Here is a 24,320-nt window from a genome sequence, read left to right on the forward strand (position 1 = left end):
TGTCACACGGCAACACAGCGATGCTACCGCCAAACGCAAATGTGGGAAATTCTACAGCTTCTTCAGCCAAACACGGCTGGGAACACAGGGGTTTGGGGCTTCGACAGTCAGAGGCTAAAGAGGTGCCGCGTGCAGCGCCACGTGCAAACACCCGCCCAGAGACAGGGGACAGGGAGCGCCCAGCTGGTCACTGCTGAGGAACTGCTAACTTCCCGGGGTGTGCTGCGTGTCCAACGAGTGCCTCCCTTTTAGAAGCTGCAACGTCCACAAACACAGCGACGGGAACATCTGTGCCGACCTCTCTGAGACTGAGTGACAGAGACGCAGTATCGATTTCTTCTCCTCCACGCACGTCGTGAAATTGTTCATAATAAAAGTTGGGGGGGAGAGTCTGAAAGACAAGAACTGTTTGAACAATCCAGCATTTGCCAGGAAGGCTCAGACGCCAGCCGTGAGGAGAGAGCGCGAATGAGCCAGCCCTCAGCAGACGCCTGTGAACCCAACAGAAGTCACGACCCAGGACAAAAGCTCCGCATGGCCTTGGCCTCGCTGTGTTTAAGAGGACGAGTCAATGGTGGCTCCTCACTTCTCTGGGGACACCGACGGCGGGAGACAGCCTCGTCGGGGATGGGCATGAGTGAAGATCCCTCAGACTTGGGACGTGGGACCACACGGCTCCAAGCTGGATCTCAGATCGCTGACGAAAATCCATAGCCCCTCAGAGTCTTAGTCCCCACAGTTCTAAACACTCAGAGCCACTCGGGGGCGCGGGTAACAGACCTGCCACCTAGAGGGAGTTCCCTAACGCCAGCACTTCCCACTCCGTTCCTTACGTGAACTAAATCCTAGAAATGATTTCCTGTCATCAACACGTAAGAAGAAAAGAAAACCACATTAACCTGAAAGATGGAACATCTTGCAACGGCCAACTGAGACACTCTTTCACTGTGAAAAGCGCTGAGCCAACGTCGGCCCGTGAACTAGCAGCACCCCCGCAGCCCACAGAGCAGATCCTGGTGCTTCTGCAAAGCCCTGGGCTGCAAGGGGGACCGGCCCAGGTGCAGAAGGATGGGGTCACAGGTGCTGGTCCCCCACAGCCTGGAGGAGACCCTGTCCCGTTAGTCTACCTGCATCTATGAGGGCAAGGCGCCACGGCCAGCAGCCAGGGGGCACATCTCAGTAAGAAATGGGGACAGCAGCTGGGCATCACCTGGTCAGGAGGCCTGAGGCCGAGACGGCCATGCAGATGACAAATGTGTTCGGCGTTTTGACGCCCCTTGAGCTGCAGGGAAGGCGAGAATGAAGAATGGGGCAGAGGGAGAGTGTTTATGAGTCTGAAGGTGAATGGAAGGGGCGGGAGGGAACACGGCCACACAATGCGGGACCCAGCCCAGGAGGCAAGCTGTGGACAGCGAGGGTGGGGGGCCCCAGGGGCCAGGTCACCTCCAGGAAAACCTGAAACACAAACCATGAGAGGAGAGAGCCAGGCACCCTGGAAAGGGCTGGAACCTTCCCTGCGAGACGGGGACAGAGACGCCGAGGCTGTCCCTCCTGTCCCGAAGCGGCTCAGCCAGCATGGACCGAGCTCTGGTCGTGCCCCTATGTGCCGGCCCACAGAGAGCAGGAGCGACTTCCATGTGTGCAGGGCCGCTCCTCCCTGCCTGCAGTCAGCAGAGGGCTGGCAAACACTCAAAAAGTAACTGAGGCTGAAGTGGCTTCACAACGCATCCCATTTTGGAGGAAATTACACGGAGCTGGGGAACACTGGGCAGAGGCCGAGACCAGCCCGGCCAATGGCCAGTCCCCCACATTCACCAAAAATGCTTCTGACAGCTTTCACAAAACAGTTCAGTAATTGCCAGAGAATGAATTATCAGCTGTGGTCCCTGGATAGGATTCAGGATCAGGGCCACAGAGTCAAGGCAGGCAGTGCTGGGAGCCAGAGGCCAAGGCACCTGGGGACACTCGGCCACGACCATGTCTGCAACCACCCCCTGAAACAGAAACGTGTGCCCATTCACACAAACCCTCTGAACACTCCACACAGGCCAAGCGTGGTGAGGACTGGGCAGTCCAGGCGCAGGGAGGGCCCAGCTCAGGCAGAGCAGCTCAGCATCGGGGTCTCGAGGGCACTGGTCCCCAGGGGGGTAGGCTGAGAGGCCACCCATGTCCAGACCCGAAGGCCACCCCCCTCCACAGGACAGTGAACCCTTGGTGCATCATGCAGACAGAGTCCAACTTGAGGAACGTGTGACCCCTGCCAAGGACCTGTGACCCCGGGAACACTTTCGGGGGATCGTCCCCACAGTGCTGACTGCTTTTGGAGGCCTCTGAAGGATATTTTCTATTTTTTCAAACTATAAGCTTTCTAATATCTTTCTGCCAATTCCTCGATGGTATATCAGTATTAATTTTGCATTTCTAGCAACTAAATGTAGGGATTAAATCAACGTTTAAGTTAAGGCTTTGTTTCAGTCAGCTGGGGCCATAACAGAGCACCGCGGACTGCGTGGCGCACACACTGCCCTGGCAGCTCCGGGGCTGTGAAGTCCAGGACTGAGGTTCGCTGGTTCTGGTGCTGGTGAGAACTTGGCTTGCAGACAACCGCCTGCCTGCTGTGTCCTGACGTGGCTGTGCCTTGGCGGGTGTGTGTCGACAGAGGGCGAGCTCTCCGGTGTCTGTTACAAGGACACTGATGCTATGGGATCAGGGCCACACCCCCAGGACCCCACTGACCCCTAATCGCTTTCCTACAGGCCCGGTCTCCAACACAGCCACACCGGGGGTCAGGGCTGCAACATCCACAAACATTAGGTCCGTAGCAGATTTAAAACTAGAAAACACCAGATTTTAAAACCAAACTTTTAATTAAATTATATTAACAATTGAAGTTCAAAAGGTGTAAAAGAAATCAGGATTAGCTGAAAGATCCTCCACGTGTGAGAAGCTGGAACCTGGTTTCAAGGAACATCTGGGATCCACTGGTTGGGAATCGCCGGGAAAAGGTGAAGTGGTTTCTTTCCTCAGGGGAATGAGGATGGTGCGGGTCACAACTCCACTCACAAGGAGGGATCCAAAACACGACCGCCAACCACCCTAAAAATGCTAATCACTGCTGATCAAGGGTCCACCGCACACAGATGACAGCAAAGGAGTTTTTTAAAATCCCTTTAATTGAAAAATTCCCAAATGAATATTCACGACTCAGAAAAGCTACCATTTGTTACAGGAAATCAAAACCAAAAGCACTGTCAAACCGTCAAATCGTCCTGGGTGAACCCGCACCTGTAACAAGGGACCTGCGCTTGAGCAAACCAGGGGACGTGGAGGGACCGGGGTCACAGCAGAGCTTCTGACCAACACACGGAGACACCCCAAGCCTGTGGCCCCCCCGGACAAGACAGCAGGAGCCAGGGGCGCCTTTCCGAAGCCCCAAGTCTTCCACGGCACCGAGGTCCCAACCTATGTCCCAAGTTTCTGGAAACAGCACTGGGACGCCTCCTAACGTAAGGATAATACCGTTCAAATAAAGCTTCCAAGTAACTGGCCCACTCTCAAGACTGGAGCTGTAAAGGAGAATGAACAGCCGCACCACATCCGACACCCCGAGAAAAACCACATGACGAAGGCAGAGCCCGGCCGGCCTCGGCTCGTCCTGCGTCCACGCCAGCAGTGACTTTCGGAAGAGGCGGCAGGGCTGGTCTTTCCGGAACTTAGCATTCTTCAAATGAGGAAGCAGAGGGAAAGTGCCCGGGTGGGAGTCTGAGGCCGACCCCGGACCCTCCCAGGTTCTAACCCCCATGGAACAGCGGAGGCCGGGGTCCAGGCTCCGGCGGAAGCACCGAGGGACACCATGCAGACAGCTGGCATGGGCCTCAACGAGAGGTGCCAGGAGCGTGAACAAGACGCCCATCGCCTCCCGGTCCTTCCAGACCTCAGCTGGAGTTCGGAAAGAGGGATCTAAGACGACGGTGTCAAACATGAGATTCCACAAACAGCATGGGAAGTCGAAAGCAAGCTTTATACCACAACTAGTCCATGTGTAGATAGATTAAAGAGTTTGATGTTAGGAAAAACCACAAAATTCGCTCTTATTAGATCATTCTTATGAAAAAGCTAAAACCATTCAAAACACTCAAGGGGCACTGTGAGCAACACAGCAGCTCTCTCGATTAGGAGCAGCCACGGCTGCGCTGCAGCAACTTCACATTTAGGGGTTAAAGTAAATTCAGAATGCGTTTCTTGCTGAAGTGCCTACTGCCAGGCGGGTCCCAGTGGGCGGTATTCCACTGCCAGGCGGGCGGCAGGATGCTGATGACACAGCGCTGGATGGCGGCTCAGGCCTGTAGCTCCAGGAACTGCCTCCACGGTGTCACTCAGCCATAAATGTGTGACAAGAATTGTCCCCACACCGCCCGAAATCTGTTCCAACGCAAGGATGACATTTCCTGACACCCAGGACTCCAGGGCCAGCGGTGACCCACTTCGAGAGCTGAGGACGGCGCACGAAATCCCTCAAGAAGCTGCCCGCGTTGATCCACGCCAACAGCCGATGCAACTCTCCGGACCATCCCGCATCACCCGACACTTTGCCTCCGAAGAGCTGTCTGGGCAAACTCAGACGGTGACAGACACTCTAACTCCTCTGAGCCCCCATGAATTCCACCAAGAACTTCAGGAAAGGCCGTTCAAGCAGCCCTGCCGCCCACGAGCCACGGCCGCTTCTCACACACAAACTACCCTGTGTGATCTGAGTGCTGGCGAGGACGCCCCAACCCCTGGGCGAGGCTGTGTCTGGACAGGAAGGTTCTGGAATAAACCCCTCATCTGTGAGGCCAGAGTACCAGACGGGACCCCTCCCGAGTATTTGTAGGACTAGGGCTGCGCTGTTTACGAAGCACTCATGAGCACCCAAATGCCCAGTCTTGCGTCTGGAAAATGGGCTGGGCTCCAAAACCCATTCATAAGCTAGGAACTTAGGATGTTCCCTCCATCTGGAACCACCACATGTGTGTACACACACATCCCCTTCTCAGGAGCAGCGTGGCACCCCTCGCCTCCCAGCACGCCACCATCCACTGTCTGATACTTGTCTCTCCCCTAGAATGGGGGGCAGAGATTTGTTTGATTTTGCAGGGCAGGGGGGGGTCACTGCAGTCCCCAGCCCCCGGATCAAGGTAATACTCTCAGGAAATATGTTTTTCAATTTTTTTTATTGTGGAAATACACATAACACACAATTTACCATCTTAACCATTTTAAGTGTACGTTTCAGTGCCATTAAGTACATTCACGTTGTTGTGCGCCATCCCCACCATCCGTCTCCAGAACTTTCTCATCTCCCCAAATGGAAACTCTGTCCCCAATAAACGCCAACTCCCACCCCCTCCCCCAGCCCTGGCTCCACCATCCTACTTTGTGTCTCTGAATTTGACTCCTCAAGGTGCCTCACGTGAGTGCATTCACACAGTGCTTCTCCTTTTGTGCCTGGCTTATTTCACTGAGCATAACGTCCTCAGGGTTCGTCCGTGGTGTAGGCGGTGTCAGTATTTCCTTCCTTTCTAAAGCTGAATAATATTCCTTTGTCAGGATGGACATTTGGGCTGCTTCAGTAAATATTTTTGGAATGAATGAATGAAAGAAAAAAGGAAGGGAGGAAGGAAGAAAAGAAAGTCACACCATTTGTCTGCAAACAATATCACAGACAACAGCCCCGGCTCCTCCCCACCCAGGCTGCTCTGGGCGGCGCATAGGAGGCCCAGCCGAGGTCACTCCCACATCAGGGCTTTCAGGAGCCTTTCACCTATAGCCAAAAGTTGAGTTCAGGGTCAGTATTTTTGTTCACTTTGTGGGAGAAAACATGCCAGTAGTGCCACTTGGAATTTCCAAGTATATAAACCACATTTGTAGCTTGATAGAAAGGGGACAATCATTTGTGACCAGTTTGGGGAACCCAAGAACGTGGAAGCTGCCTCCCAATGCCCCTGACGGCCCCAAGGTCTTGGATGCCCCTCATCCAGGACCTCACGCCCCAGGACACCCCCTGCTGTCATTCCCAAGGCTGCACCCCAGGCTCCACCCTGGCTCAGCCCCACCAGACACCCAGTGCCCCCTGCCAGGCCCCCACCCAGGGCACCCACTAGTCCACCGTCCTCTGCTGGGGGCTGCATCCCCACTCTATGTTCTTGCGGTAGACACATTTGTCTGCTTGCGTGGGGACGGGGACGACGGAAGCTCTCTGGGGAAAGACACCTACGTTCCCCGGTTTCCTCCTGGGACTCCCTCGGGGCACGCAGTGGCGTGGGAAGGCACACGGGTCCCCTGCAGGGCACCTGGTGATGCTGCAAGTGGGCGTGAAAGAGTGCTACCTGCCCTCTGGACAGACATGAGACACCGGCACTGCTGGGCGTGCAACGGGGAGACCTGCTCCCGACACAGGGACAAAGTTGTGAGCAGCTGCTCTGCAGGCATTGCACGCACGTGTGCAACACAAGAAACCACCACACGCCCACTGCACGGGGTGACAGAAAAGGCGCTCAGGGTGACCTCCTGGTGTTGACCTCTTTTTAATAAAGGAAGCAAACCAGATGGGAAATATCGACATCTAATTGTAGAGGGCTGCATGTTAAATGCAAACATTGATTCTGGAGTGGAAAACACGGCTTTTTCCCTCTTCCTGTAAGTGACATGTTTGCACATTTTGAAATTTTCGCTCACTTACAATTGTTAGCTGAAAAACAGAAAAGAGATTTTAATTAAAATTAAGTAGAATTTTTAAACAATTAAATAGATCACGCAGTGTTAGCTGCAAAGTGGGGTATAGACAGAGGATGAAACAGCAAAGAATGCACTGGCGCTGTGAGGGCCGAGAGCTCGGGGCCTGGGGGAGAAGGGCCAAGAGGGAAGGGGAGCCGGGCTCACGACTCGGCCTGGTTGAAAGCAAGCATGCAGTGCCTCAGATTCCCCCAAATCTCCACTAATTCTTAAAAACACCCTTGAGAGCGTTTCTACAGATGTCACAGCCCTGCCTGACGTCTCTCGTCCAGGAACAGGCACCCCATGTTCACCGATGTGCACGCAACAACACAACAGAAACTTCCGGAACTTCTGGACCAGTGGAAAGTGGAAAAGCAGCAAGGCTGAGCAGCGGTCACCACAGACTCCACCCCGTGGCGGCTACAGCTCAAACCAGACCTGGATCCCGATCCTGAAAAGCGGTTGTACGTCCACTTTCACCAGATCTCACAAACGGTGAAAACAAAGTTCAAAAAATGTGAAGTTCACAGAAATAGAAGCGATTTGTCTAAAATTCACCCTCTTAATTTGTGTTTAAAAAGTACTCTCCATTTCCTACGTGTCGTGCTTCTCTATCCAAGTTAAAACCAAGTTTCCTCATTTTCTATAACTATTGATAAGTTTAACATCATATAAGAAATCCTCTTTAATTAAAAAATATAAAAGACAGGTATTTTGGCAAATGGAATAACTGGACGTCCATATGCAAAATGTGAGCCTGAAGCCTGACCCCAGGCCACACGCAAAAACCAACCTGAAACACAGACGTACTGTTACACCTAAAGCTATAAAACTTCCAGGAAAAAACAGGAGCAATCTTTGCGACTGTAGGCAAAGATTTTTTAGTTAAGACCCAAAAAGCATGAACCATAAAAGAAAAAAGTTCGCAAATTGGACTTCAACAAAATTTAAAATGTATTCTCCTCAAAAGACACTGTTAGATGGAAAAGCGAGCCAAAGCCTGAGGAAATGTTTGCAAAACACGCACCTGATGAGGACGTGGAACCGGGATGTCCAGAGAACTCTCAGCTCACAAGGAGAAGTGGGCAGAGACTTGAAGACATGCCCCCCAAGGAGGAGAGCTGACAGCAAGGCCGCGCTGGCCATCACCAACCGGAGCCCCAGCACGCACCCCGCGCACCAGCGAGGTTGGCGTTTCCATCTAACGATATAAACAGCCTGCAAGGCCCCTCACAGAGCAAGACAGCACACAGCTACTAAACCCGCGGAAAGAAGCTAATGGCCACCAAAGAAACACAAATTAAAAACCATAAGAGATGGCACTGCACACCCTCCAGAATGGTGAGAAGCTTCAAAACGAGCATCAGCTGTCAGTGACGACGTGGTGCAAACGAAGGTGCCACGTGCTGGCGTGGCGAGCAATCACACAGCACCAAGGCTGCAGGTCCCTACACGGAGAAGCACATCCAGCGCCCGCACTGCCTCTCCCAGGCCTTTCCCTGAGAGGAGAGGAAACATCCACACAGAGACATGTCCTGGGATGTTCACAGCAGCTTTACTCATAATAGCCAAAAATCGCCCAAGTAACCCAAATGTCCATCAACAGGTGAATGAATAAACAAATTGTGTTACAGCCAGAGAACAGAATCCTATTTGGCAATGAGTGAATCATTTATTTTATTTATTTTATTTTTTTGGAGGAAGATTGGCTCTGAGCTAACATCTGTTGCCAATATTCCTCTTTTTTTTTTCTCCCCACAAAGCCCCAGTACATAGGTGTATAACCTAGTTGCAAGTCATTCCATTTCTTCTTTGTGGGACACCACCACAGCACAGCTTGATGAGCGGTACCATGCCCACGCCCAGGATCTGAACTGGTGAATCCCGGGCCACTGAAGTGGAGCACACGAACCTAACCACTCAGCCACAGGGCCAGCCCCATAAGTGAATGATTTATTGATGCACATGGCAAACAAACAAAGCTCAAAGTATGCTGAAGTCATAGGCCTGGAGGCAGGCTGGGGGCTGCAAAGACTGGAGAGGGGAGCAACCCAGGGCCCCTCAGGTGGCGGGACCTTTCAGATGCGGCTGAGTCGGGGTGGGGTGGGGGTGTCAAGGTCAGTGTCCTGGTCATGACAGTGACTGTAATTTCCAAGATGTTACCATGGGGAAAACTTCATAAAGGGCACACACAGGAGCTCTCCATGTTATTTCTTACAATTGACTGTTAATCTACAATCATCTCAAAATTAAAAAAAAAAAAAGAAAAGGTTAATAAAAGAAGCCAGACATGGGCACACACATACGGTGCTCTGCGCTCACAGTGTCCAAGCTGGACACTCTGGTGACAGGCATCGAGGGGCGGTCTCCAGGTCCCAGGTGGGTGTGGGGCTGATGGGAAGGGGCAGGAGGGAACGACCTGGGTGATGGAAGTGTCCTCTGTCCTGATGACAGAGGTGCACACATTTGTCAAAATTCATCAAACCCACCCACAAGAGCGGCTAAAATTAGAACGATAGACAAGAGCAACGCTGTGGAGGTTGTGGGGCAGGGGGCACAACCTCTCAGGGGAAAGTCTGGCAGTTTCTTATAAAACTAAAGTCACCCCTTCTCAATGACCCAGATGCCCCACTCTTGAGTATTTACTCAAGAGAAATGAAAACATACGTCCATACAAGAGGCTTGCCAAAAATGGTCACAGAAGCTTTATTCATGATGGAAAAGGCTGGCAAGAGCCCAGATGTCAACTGACAAGAGCCCGGATAAACAAACAGCCGTGTATTCGGGCAATGAGAGACTCCGCCCAACCAGAAAAGGCTGAGCCACAGCAAGACGGTGAAAGCAGCATCCTGCGAAGGGCGCCCGTTGTGCGGCTTCGTTCACATGAAGCGCTAAACAGGCAAAGTCAACCTCCGGTGGGAGAAGGTCAGTCGTTCAGGGTGGGGGGGATCCCGAATGGCCAGAGGCACACGGGATGCCAGAGGGAACGTCCTGTCCCCTGTAGGGGTTTGGGCGCCTGCATTTATCAAAACCTTATCGAAAGGTGCGCTGGGCATTACTGCATTTCATGGTGTGAAAATCACCTTAAAAATGTAAACACAGACTGAACCCTAAGGAACGGAACGTTAGCATCTGGCACGGAGCGTCCAGGGACGAAGGGCACCGTTGTCTTCCTCTTACCCCGAAAGGCCCTGAAATCCACGGTGGGTTTGGGATGATCAGATGGATAAACAGTTAATAAAGCAAATGCGGCAAAACGTGCCCAAGGGGAGAATCAGGCAGGAGGCACTTCTGCTTTTTCGACGTTTCTCTAAGTGTGAATATTTTCCCAATAAAGTGCTGGGGAGGGAAACAAAACATTATTCAAACTGTACACTTGAAATCTGTGCACTTTATTGTAGGTATATTATACCTCAAAAAATGGAAAAAAGGCAGAGCAATCTTCACCAAAAACCCTCATTATTATGCACACCCCCTGGGGGGCAGCCTATAGGAGGCCCTAGATGTGCAGATCCCAACCTCCAGAGCCTGAGGATACACACTTCACACGGCAAAAGGGACTGTGCAGGTGTGATTCAGTCAAGGACCTTGAGATGGGAGATGACCCTGGATTCTCTGGGTGGGTCACTGTCAACACAGGGGCCCTTCCAAGTGGAAGAGGGAGGCAGGGTGCCAGAGTCAGAGGGGATGGGACGATGGAAGCAGACGCTAGAGCGCTGTGGGGCCACGAGCCTAGGAATGTGGTGCCTCTAGAAGCTGCAAGAGGCCAGGAAACAGATTTTCCTCTGGAGCTGCCAGAAGGAAGCAGCCCGCTGACCCATTTTGGACTGCTGAGAACTGTGAGACATTAAGACAGTAGGTTTGTGCTGCTTTAAGCCACTAAGTCTCTGGTCATTTCTTACAGCAGCAGTGGGAAACCAATACACCCCTGGAAGCCCCCTGGGCAGACAGCAACAACACACACAAGCACCGAGCGGCACGCGCTGAGGGCTCCAGCCGCACTGATGGAAACAGCCCCGAACACCCCAAGTTGTGTTCACACAGCAGGACCCGCCCGCGTGGGAAGGAGCAGGACGGGAGCTTTATCCCGCCGCGGGCCGGTGGAGACACCAGAACACAAAGGCCCCAGTCGGGACAGCCCTTCTGGGGGAGGTGGTCCTGGATGGCCACGAGCAGCTCGGCCAGCAGAACAGCTGGGATTTTGCACTTTGCTGGTGTGTATGTTATACCTCGGTTCTTAAAAAGCTTTAAAAAGCAGTGGCGTGAAAGTTTTCAAATTAACACTTAAAACTTACGCTATTCCTTTAAAATCTCCATTTAAATCTAAGTTTACAAGCTGTGCTTTTAGGTTTCCGTCCATCTCTCCCTCACTCTGAGCCTCCCAGCCCCTCCCGCCCGCGGGCTGAACGCTCCTTGCTGTGGCGCACAGACCCAAGCAGCTGGGGCTCTGGTACCCCCGTCGGCACCCTCACTCACTCCGGGGCGCCACTGTCACAGTCTACAAGTTCAGATCAAAACAGGATCCAGCGGGACAGTGGCACGTCTGTGGACCTACCACGAAGCAGCAAAGGCTACACTTCCGATGGAGAGCAGCACAAACTTTATCTCCAATACGCTCCTAGGGTGCAGCCTCCAGACCCTATGTGATCTCAGAGCAGGACCAGGCAGTCACACCTCCTGCAAAAATGCATCCTGGGAAAAACGAGTATCAAAAAACTACCACCAAGTGCTGCTCAGCAGCATAGCGATCAGACCAACTCACCCTGCGTCCCACTGCCGGTCCTATCCTACCGTGTCAGGGAAATGCCAAGCCGAGCCTTGGCGATGCTTGAAGGAGGGCGTCTGCCGTGCTCTCTGCGTCGCCCGAGCCTGGAGAGCCGCTCAGCTCGCGGGCCTTCCAGAAGCATGTCCTCCTGCTCCAACAGCACAGCCTCACGACTGGGCCTGCCTGGTCCTTCCTCAACCCAGAAGGCTCTTGAGTTCTTCCTCAGGGCGTGGCATGATGGGGGCATCGCCCCAGCTCTGCTGGGCGCCCCCCTGGGTGACACACAAGCCACTGAGCAGCACCCAGCCTCAGTTTCCACACCTGGAGGAAGGGAGAGGCCAAGAAGGACGTCCATGACAGAGCTTCAAGTGCTCATCCTTTGTGAACTCAACTCCTAGAAAAGCCAGTTGCCAAAGAAAGACACTTCCATTTGAGCAGGAAAAGATGCCGCCCAGCTGGCTCTGCAAATCCGAGGTGACGAGGGTCTTCCATTCAGGACAGTGGTTCCAAAGAGCAGCCTCGGGTCATGGGAGAGCCACCAGAAGTGCAAACGGTGAAGGTCAGAGGGGAGGAGCCCCCCCAGGAGACGGGCGCCTGCCCTGGCCCCTGGCGGTTGGCCCGTCTGCTCCTTCTCCACCCACCAGATCCCACCCGCGTGGCTTCTGCTCTTCTTCTGCCTGTTCTGTGTCACCAGTGCTTTGGGCTCTCCTGGAACAGCATGAGGACACACCTTGCTGCCTCCCATCCTGGCAGCAAGTCCCCCGCCATGGCCCGTTCTCCACATTCCCGACCAAACCTTCCATTGGAGAGGGCCGCTGTCTCTGCTGGGGCACCAGCTGCGGCCTGGGCAGATGGCAGCGAGGTCCCTCGGGACCGATCCCAGGTAACTCTGCTCATGCCTGAAGGACAACATCTGGGGGTGCAGTCGAGCTCTCAAACCTCTGAGAGCACTGAGCAGCAGAGAAGGGGATGGGGGGGTGGAGCCCCCAGGTCTCGGAATGGTCCCTCGGTCGTGGTGTCGGAGGCAGAGCCAGTCCCAGCCCCGCAAGACTGACAGGAGGACACAGTGTCACCTTTTGTTCAGACCCTTCTACCCCTAAAATACAAAGATCACACTAAGCAAGCTGATTTTCTTTAACAGAGATGACCAAATCTGTTGAAACAACAGAGGCGGAAAGGCAGCCTCTTCCCGAAGTGGATGGCGCACCTGCGAGTCTCCCCAGGTGCCAGGAGGGTCAGCCTGGGCACTGGGCACTCCGGCCACTCCTCACAGCTCTGGTCAGCTTGAGGAACCAACGTGCAAGTGGACTCAGACACACTCACAGGTTCACTGCTTCCTGAAGCGAGTCCTCTGTGCCCTGTGGCTCAGGACACGGTGCCCGTGGCCAGGCTAAGAAAGCCCGGGGCCTGTTCCCCTTCTCACCCTCATGAGGGGAGGGGGGCCCCAGTCTCGGACCTGCCACATGCCAGCTCCTGCTTCAGCCCCAGCGATGAGCTCCAAGGGGCTGGGAAGAGAACTTGTGAACTCGGCAAAGGCAGGCTGGGCCCGTCCTGGGGCCACGAGGAGAGTCCCCCAGCCTGAGAGCTGTGCCACCTGCTCCCCTCCCCCAGCAGGAAGGAGGCTGTGAGGGCAGGAGCCAGGTGACTACAGAGACACCTCGCCCACCCGAGGCAGCTCTGTGGTTCCAATGCACTCAAGACGCCCAGTACAGCAAGGTCCAAGCTTAGCCAAAGGCCCCGTACAAACACGTACCTTACAAACCCACATGTTTCATTCTCACTGAACTAGTGGCTACAACTCCGCCTCATTGAGGGCTCACAGCCACCCTTGGGACGGCAGACAAGGGATGAGGCCGGAGCCCAGGGAAGGTGAGGGGTGACAATGCAAGCCTGGCCACAAGGCCTGCCTGCATCCACAACCCAGCTGTACCCACAACAAACCTGCACATTTTATGCCGTTTCCCACAAGCAGTCACACAAATGAGCTACCATAACTCACAAGCAAGTTTCAGGGGATGTTTTCTTAGAAGCTGCTGGGTTACAATGCTTTTTCCTTGGAAAATCACTCTTAAATGCTAACAGGCCCCAGAGTCACCACAAGCCAAGGAGGGGACACACAGAGGGCACAGGGCGGGCAGCCCTGGCCGCAGGGCTGGACATCCAAGCATCCACGTTTCTTTGGAAAGGGGCCTTTTCTCTTTAAGTGGAATGAGAAGTAAAAAATACTCGCCTGTAAGGTATAATAAATCTTCAATGAAAACACACTGACCCCCACTGGGGATCAGAATTTACGCCTCCAAATCCCGGCCCCAGGGCCAGGGCGGAGGACTCGATGGTCACCAGAAGGCGGCAGAAACCCTCCCACGCGAGCCCACAACCTCATGTCCTTGCCTTAGCAACTCAGAATCATCTACCAGAAGTGGCTCACAGTTGCCATGGTAACCCAAGGGATTTAAGACATTAACAAAAGTACACAGCCGAAATCACTTGTTGGATTCCAAAAACACCTTCTGCTCGACAACTGCATTTAAAACATCAAACCCACGGGCTTAAGGAGCGTACCATTTCTTAACTGTTGAAAAACTCTCATATCTAAAGGCCTCCAGCATCACAGCCTATTGGCGACTCATGACACACAAGCAGGTGTCCCGGGACAGGAGGTGAAGGTACCACTCCACCAGCCCCCTCAGAAGCTTCCGCACGAAGCATCCGTCCTTAAGTCATTCATCGTGGACTGCTGCTTTTCAGGTTCTAGTCAGAGCCAGTGAAAGATTACGAACCAAGCTGGGAGCAGACGGAGAGACCACGGTCACCCGCCAACGCCTGAGCACCTCTCCTTCCCAACAGCCAGTAGGGTGATGGACAGTTCTTCTATCTGCTCAGAAACGTAACCTTCTTCTGACTTAAGTTCAGTTAAACTCCAAGGGTTCTGGGGGGCTGCCCGCTGGGGACATTTGCAACGTCTGGAGACATTTTTGGTTGTCAACCAGGGGGTGGGTAGCTACTGGCGTCTGGTGGGTAGAGGCCAGGGATGCTGCTAGCATTCTGCAGCGCCCAGGACGGCCCCACGGCAGAGAGTCATCCGGCCGAGGCTGAGAAAGCCTGGGTAAACCAACTTGTACTGAACATCCAGGGGTCTGGCCCTGTGCTCAGGGCTGGGAACACAAAGTAACAATGAGAATGTGAATGAATAATAAAGGCTACAGCATATCCTGGGGAGGCAGTGCTTAATGGATACAGACTTTCAGCTTGGGAAGATGAGAAAACTCTGGAAATAGATAGTGGTGATGGGTGCATAACAGTGTGAATGTACTTAACGCCAATGAATCGTACACTTACAAATGGTTAAAAGCGTGAAGTTTACGTTATGTACACTTTACCACAATGATAAAAGCTGGAGTGTATTGAGCGCCCCAAGGGGGGCACTCTCGCCACTGAGGAGAACAGGAGCCGGCTAACCCGGGGCCCAACGGAGCCCTCTAGGCAGGGGGAGCGGGCGGCCTCCCCCAAGCACAGGGTGCTCAGTGTTTGCGGCCTTTCTCAGAGCTTACTGCCCCCACTCCCTGGTTTGCAGCCTTCTGTCCACCTCTGTCCGTTCACACAGTCCGCTGACTTCCCACCTCCGTGCTGGAGGGGCCTCCCCACAGCGGGCAGTTGCCAGGAAGCCTCCATTCTGCTCTGGACCAACCCCTGTTCCTCCACCCTTCCTTACCCCAAACGCAGCCCCCAGGTCTCCAGCGCACGTGCAGGGGTGCAGGGGTGACAAGCTTGTTCCCAATCTGCCACTCAGAAAGGCTGGGAGTCACCGTAATGGCCACGTGCTTGGCGCCGGGAAGCACGTCTGCTATTTAGGAAACATCGAATTTGCTGTTTCCTGGTCTGGGTGACAGACACAAACTGTCCTCTCGAGTGGAGGAGCAGCTTCAACAGAGCGAAGCTCAGAGCCCGCTTGAGCCTCCCAGGGGTCAGACTGGGGTCGGGAGAGGCCCCCGTATTGTGCAATGACAGCCACTGGCTGTGAGAACAGAACACCACGTCTGTGGGTCCGACATGGGAGCCCACGCTTGCTGGCAAACAGCAAACACCCCTCGTTGTGAGGGGCTTCGTGGCTACAAGTCCTCAAGCCCCAGGTTGAGGAAATTTTTTACCGAGGACAAAACTCATGCTCATGAATCTTTTGTTCACAGCAATGACCACAGCACAGCACACGCCTGCTGGACAGGGAACCCAGAGCTGAAGCCGCGGGACTGGGGAAAGGTCAGCACGCAACATTTGGTCCCTCCCTCCCGCCTTCACATCACCTCATTTAACGCACTTTCCATCTTTCTAAAATTTTAACATTTAAATCTTTTACAATCCGGTCACCCCACCAGTGCTTAGGAAAGCCATGCCCCATAAGAGAAAGCAGGCCGTGCCTGCCACTTGCACATCCTTATGCTGGGGGCTCCTGCCAGGCACCACCTCACTCCTCCAGCTGTGGACCCCGCAACTCAAGTACCGCCCAACTTCAGAGCAGCCCTACCCCAGTGCCCTCTGTGTGTCGGTGATGCCGGTGCTGTACTGATGGGGACGCCTGGGCCCTTGGGACACGTTGGTCGAACTCCCTGAGCTCACAGCAATCTACTGTGAGAGGAGGTGACCCACTGGAAATGCAGCACTTTGTCTACAAAAGGAACAGCCATGGGGCCACCAACACACAGTGCACCTGGGCCACTAACGGCCCCACGGTGCCTGAGCCCCGCCTGTAACAAATGAAAGGCTTACTTGAGTCTCGGCTGCTGAACGGCCACCCCGATGTCGGAAGGAAAGACGGCACCGGGGAACCGGCCTGGCTGTCGTCCTCCGCCTGCTGTGTGATGTGCCGGACAGTCTCTTTGTTTTTCCGATTCTTCCTTCGGCCTGTGGGCTGCCAACCGTCCCCTCCAGCCTGCTCTGAGAAAGAGTTCTGGATCACACCGTCCCTGGCAGAAGGCAGCTCGCTCCCTCCATAATGAGATGGCGAGATCTGCTCTTCCTTGATACGCAGAGACCCGTAGCCCACGTCGCCAGGCCACAGGGACTGCGAGGAGACGTCGTCAGGGCCGTCGGCCTTCGGCTCCTGATCCTCTTTCCCGTAGCTGCTTCCGCCTTCGTGGCAGCTGGCGATGGCCGAGTCTCCAGAAGAATTGGCAGGACTCGTGCGCCGTGCCAACCACGGGGAGATGCTCCTGCCGGCCATCACGGCAGAGATCAGCGCGTCTGTACTGCTGCCCGACGGGGTGCCGAGCTCAAACTCCGAGAGCTCGTCGGAGGCGTCTGGCTTGATGCTGATGTCCAGCGCCGCCTTGATGAAGTCGTGGCATGCCTGCACGATGTCCGTCATCTGCAGGAAGCTGGCAGCAGACATCACTTCAATGACATTCCTGCTGGTGAGAGCCAGGTGGGCAGAGTACATGAAGTCGATGATGGCCTTGAAGCCCTGGGCAGTGACGATGTCCAGGTGCGTGACTGTGGCCTGGTCAGATGTCTTCTGCACCTGGCAGTAGAGTGTCTTGAAGTAGCGGCTGCTGCCCAGGAGGACGTTCTTGTGTGCCTTGAAGACCTTGCCCTCGACGACGATGCAGACGTCACACAGGACGCCGTGCTGCCTCTGCTCGTTGAGCTCACGGAGCAGCTGCCGGTAGTGGGATGCGATTTCCATATCTTCCTTTCGGTTGTTCATCGGGAAGTCTGGTTGCTGGACGCCTCTTCTACAGACTCTGTGGGGGCAAAACCAAAGAGTTACCCACACGGTCGACACAAACACGCTAGGCGGGAGTCAGGCACTGACTGCATGTGAGGAAGGTGGGCACGCACGCCTGTGCACGGTGCACATCTGTGCAGGGAGCACACTAGCACGGGACACACGCCTGTGCAGGGAGCACACCTGTGCATGGTGCACATCTGTGGAGGGAGCACTCTGTGCAGGGAGCACACCATGTAGGGAGCACACCTGTGCACAGCACACATCTGTGCAGGGAGCACTCTGTGCACAGCACACGCCTGTGCAGGGAGCACAACAGCTCAGGACACACACCTGCGCAGGGAGCACACCTATTCACGGTGCACGTCTGTGCAGGGAGCACTCTGTGCAGAGTGCATGCCTATGCAGGGAGCACGCCTGTGCATGGTACACACCTGTGTGGGGAGCACACCTGTGCACGGTGCACGTCTGTACGGGGAGCACTCTGTGCACAACACATGCCTGTGTGGGGAGCACACCTGTGCATGGTGCACGCCTGTGTGGGGAGCACGCCTGTGCATGGCACATGTCTGTGCAGGGAGCACGCCTGTGTGGGGAGCACACCTGTGCATGGTGCACGTCTGTGCAGGGAGCACTCTGTGCACAGTGCATGCCTGTGCGGGGAGCACACCTGTACACGGTGCACGTCTGTGCAGGGAGCACTCTGTGCACAGTGCATGCCTGTGCGGGGAGCATGCCTGTGCATGGTACATGCCTGTGTGGGGAGCACACCTGCGTGGGATGCATGCCTGAGTGGGGAGCACACCTGTGCACAGTGCACATCTGCATGGGGTGCACGCCTGGGGGAGGAACACGCCCCGTGGGAGGCCTGGCTGCTGTGCTAGGGCAGAAGTGACAGCAGCGGGGCCCAGAGCACTGCTCACAGAGGGAGCGGCTGTGCCTTCGCTGGAATCTGAAGCAAGTTTCCGGGTTCAACGCTTACCATCGTCAAAATGGACACAGAGCTCTGAACAGAATCCTCACACAGCATCCAAGTCTCAGAACAAAAAACAAATATTCCAGAAACAAGGAAAACACCCATCAGTGGGTGGAGTCACCTTCTTACCCAAATGGAAAATCTAGGCTAAATGACCCAAGTGTCCCCTCATCTCCCACCCTTAAAAGAAAAAACAAAAAACTGACCTCCTACACAAACAAAACCCACAGAGCAGCAGACAGTCGCAGCCCCAGCCCCACAAACTCCCAAAACTCCAGCTCAAACGGCCCAGAGGGAGGAGGTCAGCCCGCCTGCCGTGGGCTCCGTGGGAGGGAGCCCTGCGACCAGCTCATTCCCAGGCAAGGCGCCCAGCGCGGGAACCCAGGAGAACAGAGACTCCCGGTGCTCCCTCGGCGAGAGCAGCGCCACATCACAGAGTCTGGAGGCTGAATCCTCCTCGACCGCGCCCCCCGCGGCCTCCCGACCTCCGTCTCTCCTGGGATGACCAGAACAAAGTGCCACAGACAGGGGACAAACAGCAGAACTTGAGTCCGGCAGTCTGGAGGCCAGAACCCGAGGCCAAGGTGTGGGGGGCCACACCCCCTGCAGGCTCCGCGGGAGGAGGTGCCCGAGACCTCTCTCCGCTGCTGCCAGTGGCGGTAGCCATGGCCTTCTGTGGCCTGCAGACGCCTCGCCCCGTCTCTGCCTCCAGTCCACACACCTCCCTGTGAGTGTGTCTGTGCCCCGTGTCCCCTTCTCACAGGGACACGGTCACACTGGGTTAGAGGCCACCCTACTCCACTGAGGCCTCATCTTAACGAATTAAACCCAAATTGGGTCAAATTCTGAGGCACCAAGGGTCAGGACTTCAACAGATGCGTTCCGGGGACAGAGTCACCCCATGACAGGCCCTGGGAAAGAGAAAGTGGCTGGGGTTGACCTTCCCTATCACATGCTCCACTTTCCTGCTAAGCAGCAGGGCTCCCCTGAAAACCAAAGTGTGTCTAATGGGAGAAAACTAGGCTGTGAAACGCAAGGACGTCTGCACCTTTCCCATGAGGGGCCTCTGGGGGACGCACCAGGGTGACCTCAGACTCGGCTTCATTTACCCACGTTTGTTACAACATGGGCCTTCCTTCGGTCTTTACAACATGTCCTGAAATGTCACCTAAATCATCGCAAAACGCCCTTGTGAAAAAGGCAGTTACTCTGCTTCCCATTCCACAGGCCAGGCAGATGAGGCAGGAAAGAGTGAACCAGACAGCAGGGTCCCGGGCACCATCCCACTGACCCCTCCGCACCCTTCCTGCTGGTGGCCCCTGGTGTGATGGCCGAGGCCCTGGTGACCACCTGCTGCTGCACGAGTCCCTCATCTGGACTGAGCACTCCTTGTGGCCAGGCGGCTGGGCCACAGCCGAGGACAAAGGCCACCCCCAAAAAGGGCCCCCAACTCAAGACCCGAGGTAGACACGCTGCCTCTGTCATGTCTCAGCCTTTCGGCCACAGCAGCTGAGCCTGTCCCCAATGAGGACGGGCCACTGAGGAGACCTATCCTGCAGGGAGGGCCATATATCCACGGGTGACACCATGGCCCTCGACCTCGAGCGCATCAGACCCCGGAGGATGGGTTCTAACCAGATGCTGCCCCAGGGTCTGAGTCGGGCGGGAGCAGGGTACGAGAACAAATGTCCAGGCCTGGCTTTATTCCTCATGCCTGGCCTTAGACGCAGACTGACCAGGCATTGAGGGAGGGACCAAAACACTTCAAATCAAGGAAAATGACCATTTAAACTCAAGGCATCAGTTTAATGCCTCGCATCCATACGAAGTGGCAACCGGTTCCTGGGCACGTGTCTGGAAGAGTCAAAAACGTCTGCACCCTGTGTTCAAATCAGGAAGCTGTATGTCTCATTATCTGATTTAATATATGAACAGTAAGTCTCTTTTCTCACCAGTAAAACAGATCCTTTAAAAATTGGGATGAAAAGGAAAAGAAAATGTCATTTTACAGAAGCAACAACCATCTCTCAAGGCTTGCATTTCTAAAATAAGTTCAACTCGTGGAAAGTTTTGAAATAAATTATTATTCAACCAGGGCAGCTTAAAAGTCAGTTATGCACTTCAGAGGGATTTTTCAGTACAACAAACAATACAATTTTTATTAGGGAATAAGGTTTTTTGTACACTAAAAAGAAAAGGAATCTAAAATAATGGAAAATAGACGAGTCTGGTACGGAAATCTTAAGGACACACACGACTTATCCACGCCCAGGGAAGCTTCAGGAGAGCAGTGAGCTCCAACATAAAGCTGACGATCTCTCCGCATCAGTAAGATGCTCATGGAGGCCCCGCCCTCGTGGCCACAGCAGAAGAGCGGCCACCCAAGGGCCGGTGCCCAGTTGCTTTTTGGCAGCTGCAACTCTAAAAATAGAAGCTTCCTGGCAACACGGCCAGTCGTATCATGTAGCAGCTTGACAAGTAAGATGCAGACTTGAGACTAAAGCCTCTCACAACAGTTTTTCTTTGAAGGCAAGGATAGCAGAGCCCCTGCCCTGCCCTGGAGGAGTGCACCATCTAATGGACACACCAGTTCCAGGAACACACACCTGCTCACAGGACACACACCTGCTCAGGGAACACACACCTGCTCACAGGACACACACCTGCTCAGGGAACACACACCTGCTCACAGGACACACACCTGCTCAGGGAACAACCTGTTCTGGGAACACATACATGCTCACAGGACACACACCTATCCAGGGGACACACACCTGTTCATGGGACACACCTGCTCACAGGGAACACACACCTGCTCATAGGACACAAAACTGCTCAGGGAATACACTCCTGCTCATAGGACACATGCCTGTTCATGGAACACACCTGCTCACAGGACACACGCCTGTGGAGAGAAGCTGACCGTCATCTCTGAGCTACCGGGGCTGCTGTGCAGGTCTCAGGGCATCTTCATGGATTCAAGGGTCCATGTGTGGCACCCCTGTGAAGAAGGGGCCCTGTCAGAGAGGAGCCTGCGGTCCATGAAGGGACACAGATGCCAAACCACCGTCCAGTGAGGAGCTAAGGGCTGGGTGAGACTAAGGAGGCCAACCGGCTACCTGCTGCCACGCTGGTATCCGAGGCGGCACAGGGCGACACAAGGACGACCTCGAGGCGACACCAACTCTGTGCTGTTTTTTCCAAACACCACTTCTGTTTCTATTTCTCCTGTAGGTTCTCTACTATCTATTTTATTTGTAGCTCACTAACCTCAAGATACTTCAGTTTCAGACAGAATCACTTATGAAATGTTACTACTTTGGTACCAAAACAACTTGAACCCCCACTCCAGACCGAACTCCAAAAGTCGAGTCGCCCTGAACAGCGCTGGGAGCTCGTGAGCCCCACTCCGGGTAACCAGGGACACGGTGAGTGATGCACACGACCCACACGTCTGCTAGATGAAGGGTGCCAGCCGGGGCCTGTGCCTTCAGGGCAGCCAACCTGCCTGGCACTCCTGGGGCCACTTGCAATCCCACAGCCTCCAGGAAGGGCAGAGGTTGTCCCCATCTGCAAGCCAGGGGAACTGAAGCTCAGAGACCCTAAGCACCTGGCCAGCACACAGCAAGCTTCAGAACCATGCGTGCATTTGATGCCAAAGCCCCAGGATGCCCGGGAGCCTTGCTGGGCCACGCTGGCTTCAACAACCGATGCGACACAAAGTCTCAACTCTGCTCGGTGTGGGGGCCCAGGGGCAGCGAGAGAACACGACTCCAACGTTCCAGTAAAACAAGCCACACACAGACCTGAGCGCCGGAACCGGCTCCCAGCACCTCCTCTCTGCGCAGCGGGCGCACATCCTGCCAGCTCATGATGCAGGCGTCCAGATGCCGCAGGGAAAGGCAGCTCCCTCACCCATCACTTACATGGTGTGGAGCCCTCAGCACCCAGACTCATCTTGGAAGTTACAGAGCACATTCCCGAATCTTCTACCAGCATCCGAAGGTGAAGGGTTCTCTTCAGAGGCATCAGTAGAAGCTACCCTATCGAAGACAGACGTTTATCATTGACTCCAGCTCCTCCAGCTGGCTCCTGATGCTTCCTTGTAAAGGCCAGATGATCACTGTCTCAAGATGCACGGGAGCCACGAGACGTGGACGCTGCTGTGAGCAAATTCCATCTGCTGCCTGTGTGCTCAGAGCACCAATTCCAGGAGCACGGGTTCTTTTTCCCTTCGTCCCTAAAGGGCTGGGAAGGTGATTTGTTCTAATCAAACTGTAAAGAAGTGGGTGCGACTGAGACTGTGTGCCCCTCTTACATCCAAACGAGTGCCAGGTCTGTGCCAGGACCTGGGCCTGCAGCCGGCCGGCTCCTCCCCAGGGCCCATCACCGAGTCACCTTCAGGAAAAGCCCACCGCTGACTGGGAACAAGCCAAACATCACGCAAACCTATGTCACCACACCAGACCTCCTCCCACCTTCTTACCACCAACATAACTTCTGTATTTCATTTAGGTTCAACTTAAACTTACTTAAAATTTTCCAGAAAATGTAATCTAACAGACAAATATCATTTTAAAGTAGAAGCAAGATACCTTTGTGCTAGAACCAAACCGATCTGATCCCGGCCTCAGTGGCCAAGCGGCTCCCCTCAGGCCCAGCTGGGCTCCCGGAGGCGGAGGGAGGAGACCCAGAAGACGCTGAGCCGGGCTTAGCTCTGCGGCAGTCGTGTGTCCCTTAACGACAGGGACACGCTCTGAGACGCGTCGTCAGGTGATGTCGTCGCTGTGTGCACATCACGGAGTGAGCTTACACACACCTGGATGGCACTGCCTGCGACACTCCTGGGCTCCAGGGTCCTAACCTAGGGGACGGTGGTCGTCTACACGGTCCATCGTCGACTGAGGAGACTGTGTGACTGGTTCCAAAGCTGCTCTTTGTGATTGTTCTGGTGAGCTTCTTTAAAGGGGCCACATTCTGAACAGACACACCACAAAGCAGATGCACAAATGGCCAAACAGGGGCAGATGCTCTACTCCACAGCCCTCAGGGAAACGCAGACACAAACTGCCTGGGAGACGCCCCTCAGAATGGCTAAAACTGAAGGGAGTGACCACACTACGTCAGCAGGATGTAGAGCAACGGGAACCCTCACACTCTGCTGCCGGGGATGCGACACGGTGCCGCCATTTTGGAAGACGGCTTGGCAGTGTCCTCAAGGTTGAACAGACACCATATGAGCCAACAATTCCAAAGGGAGGTGCTGACCCAAGAGAAGTGAACACAGGTCCACACGCACTTACACGCATTCACAGCAGCCCCATTCAGGACAGTCAGAACCTGGAAACAACCCAAATGTGCATCAACAGGTGGACAGACCAACAAACGAGGGTTATCCCCACGGTGGGACGTGCTGGGCAGGAACAACTCAGGTGCCTCCTATCGCCTTCCTGTGCCGACAAAACATCACTTCCACAGACACAGTGGATCTCAAAATAATCATGCTGCATGAAAGAAGCCAGACTAAGGGAGGGTGTGAGTCCTCTGCTGGGAAGCTGGAAAATGCAGACGCCTCGACAGGTACAGGGACAGAACCAGGACCGCAGCCGCCTGGGCTCAGGACATCCGGGGGGAGGTAAGCGTCCTGCCTGGTGGTCTCACCAGTGTGAGCAAGCTCGTCGAGTGATACTCTTTAAATGACAGCAGTGTGTGGCATGTAAATTATACCTCTATAAGGTTAACCAGAAACCTACCTTTCTGAAAATATTCTCACTCAACTACAAACTTGTACTGATTTATTGCCCTTTGTTGTGGGTTGAACTGTGACCCCCAAAATCCATTTGTTGAAGTCGTAACCCCCACGACCTCAGGAAGTGACCTTATTTGGAAAGGGGGTCGTGGCAGACGTAATTAGTTACGATGAGGTCATTAAGGTGAGCCCAAACCCGATGACTGGCGTGCTTATAAGAAGAGAACAGTGGGACACAGACACTCTCGTGAGGAGAGGCCTGTGAAGGTGGAGTCTGCTGTGGGTCCAGGATCTGCCAGAAGCTAGAGAGAGGCCGGGGCAGAGCCTCGGACCTCGGACTTCCGGCCTCCAG

The 24,320-nt window shown here is 54.5% G+C and overlaps 1 protein-coding gene across 5 annotated transcripts in view; it reads right to left on the reverse strand.

Annotated features, from left to right (window-relative positions):
• ZBTB46 (zinc finger and BTB domain containing 46) overlaps window positions 1-21,712 on the reverse strand; it is a 50,559-nt gene extending 28,847 nt beyond the window's left edge. For 3 of the 5 annotated variants that reach the window (XR_006891061.1, XM_046678608.1, XM_046678607.1), the window contains exons 1-2: window positions 21,106-21,712; window positions 16,286-17,259 (exon numbers count right to left, since the gene is read on the reverse strand). Coding sequence is in view for 4 of the 5 variants with exons in the window: in XM_046678608.1 (XP_046534564.1) it covers window positions 16,286-17,222 (937 nt within the window). In the remaining variant the exon portion in view is untranslated. The remainder of the gene's footprint in view (window positions 1-16,285; window positions 17,260-21,105) is intronic. The other 2 variants (XM_046678605.1, XM_046678606.1) reach the window with 2 other exon arrangements.
• Window positions 21,713-24,320: the final 2,608 nt, after the last annotated feature.

The sequence above is a fragment of the Equus quagga genome, chromosome 12 (genome assembly GCF_021613505.1).
Source record: "Equus quagga isolate Etosha38 chromosome 12, UCLA_HA_Equagga_1.0, whole genome shotgun sequence".
Lineage (NCBI taxonomy): Eukaryota > Metazoa > Chordata > Mammalia > Perissodactyla > Equidae > Equus > Equus quagga.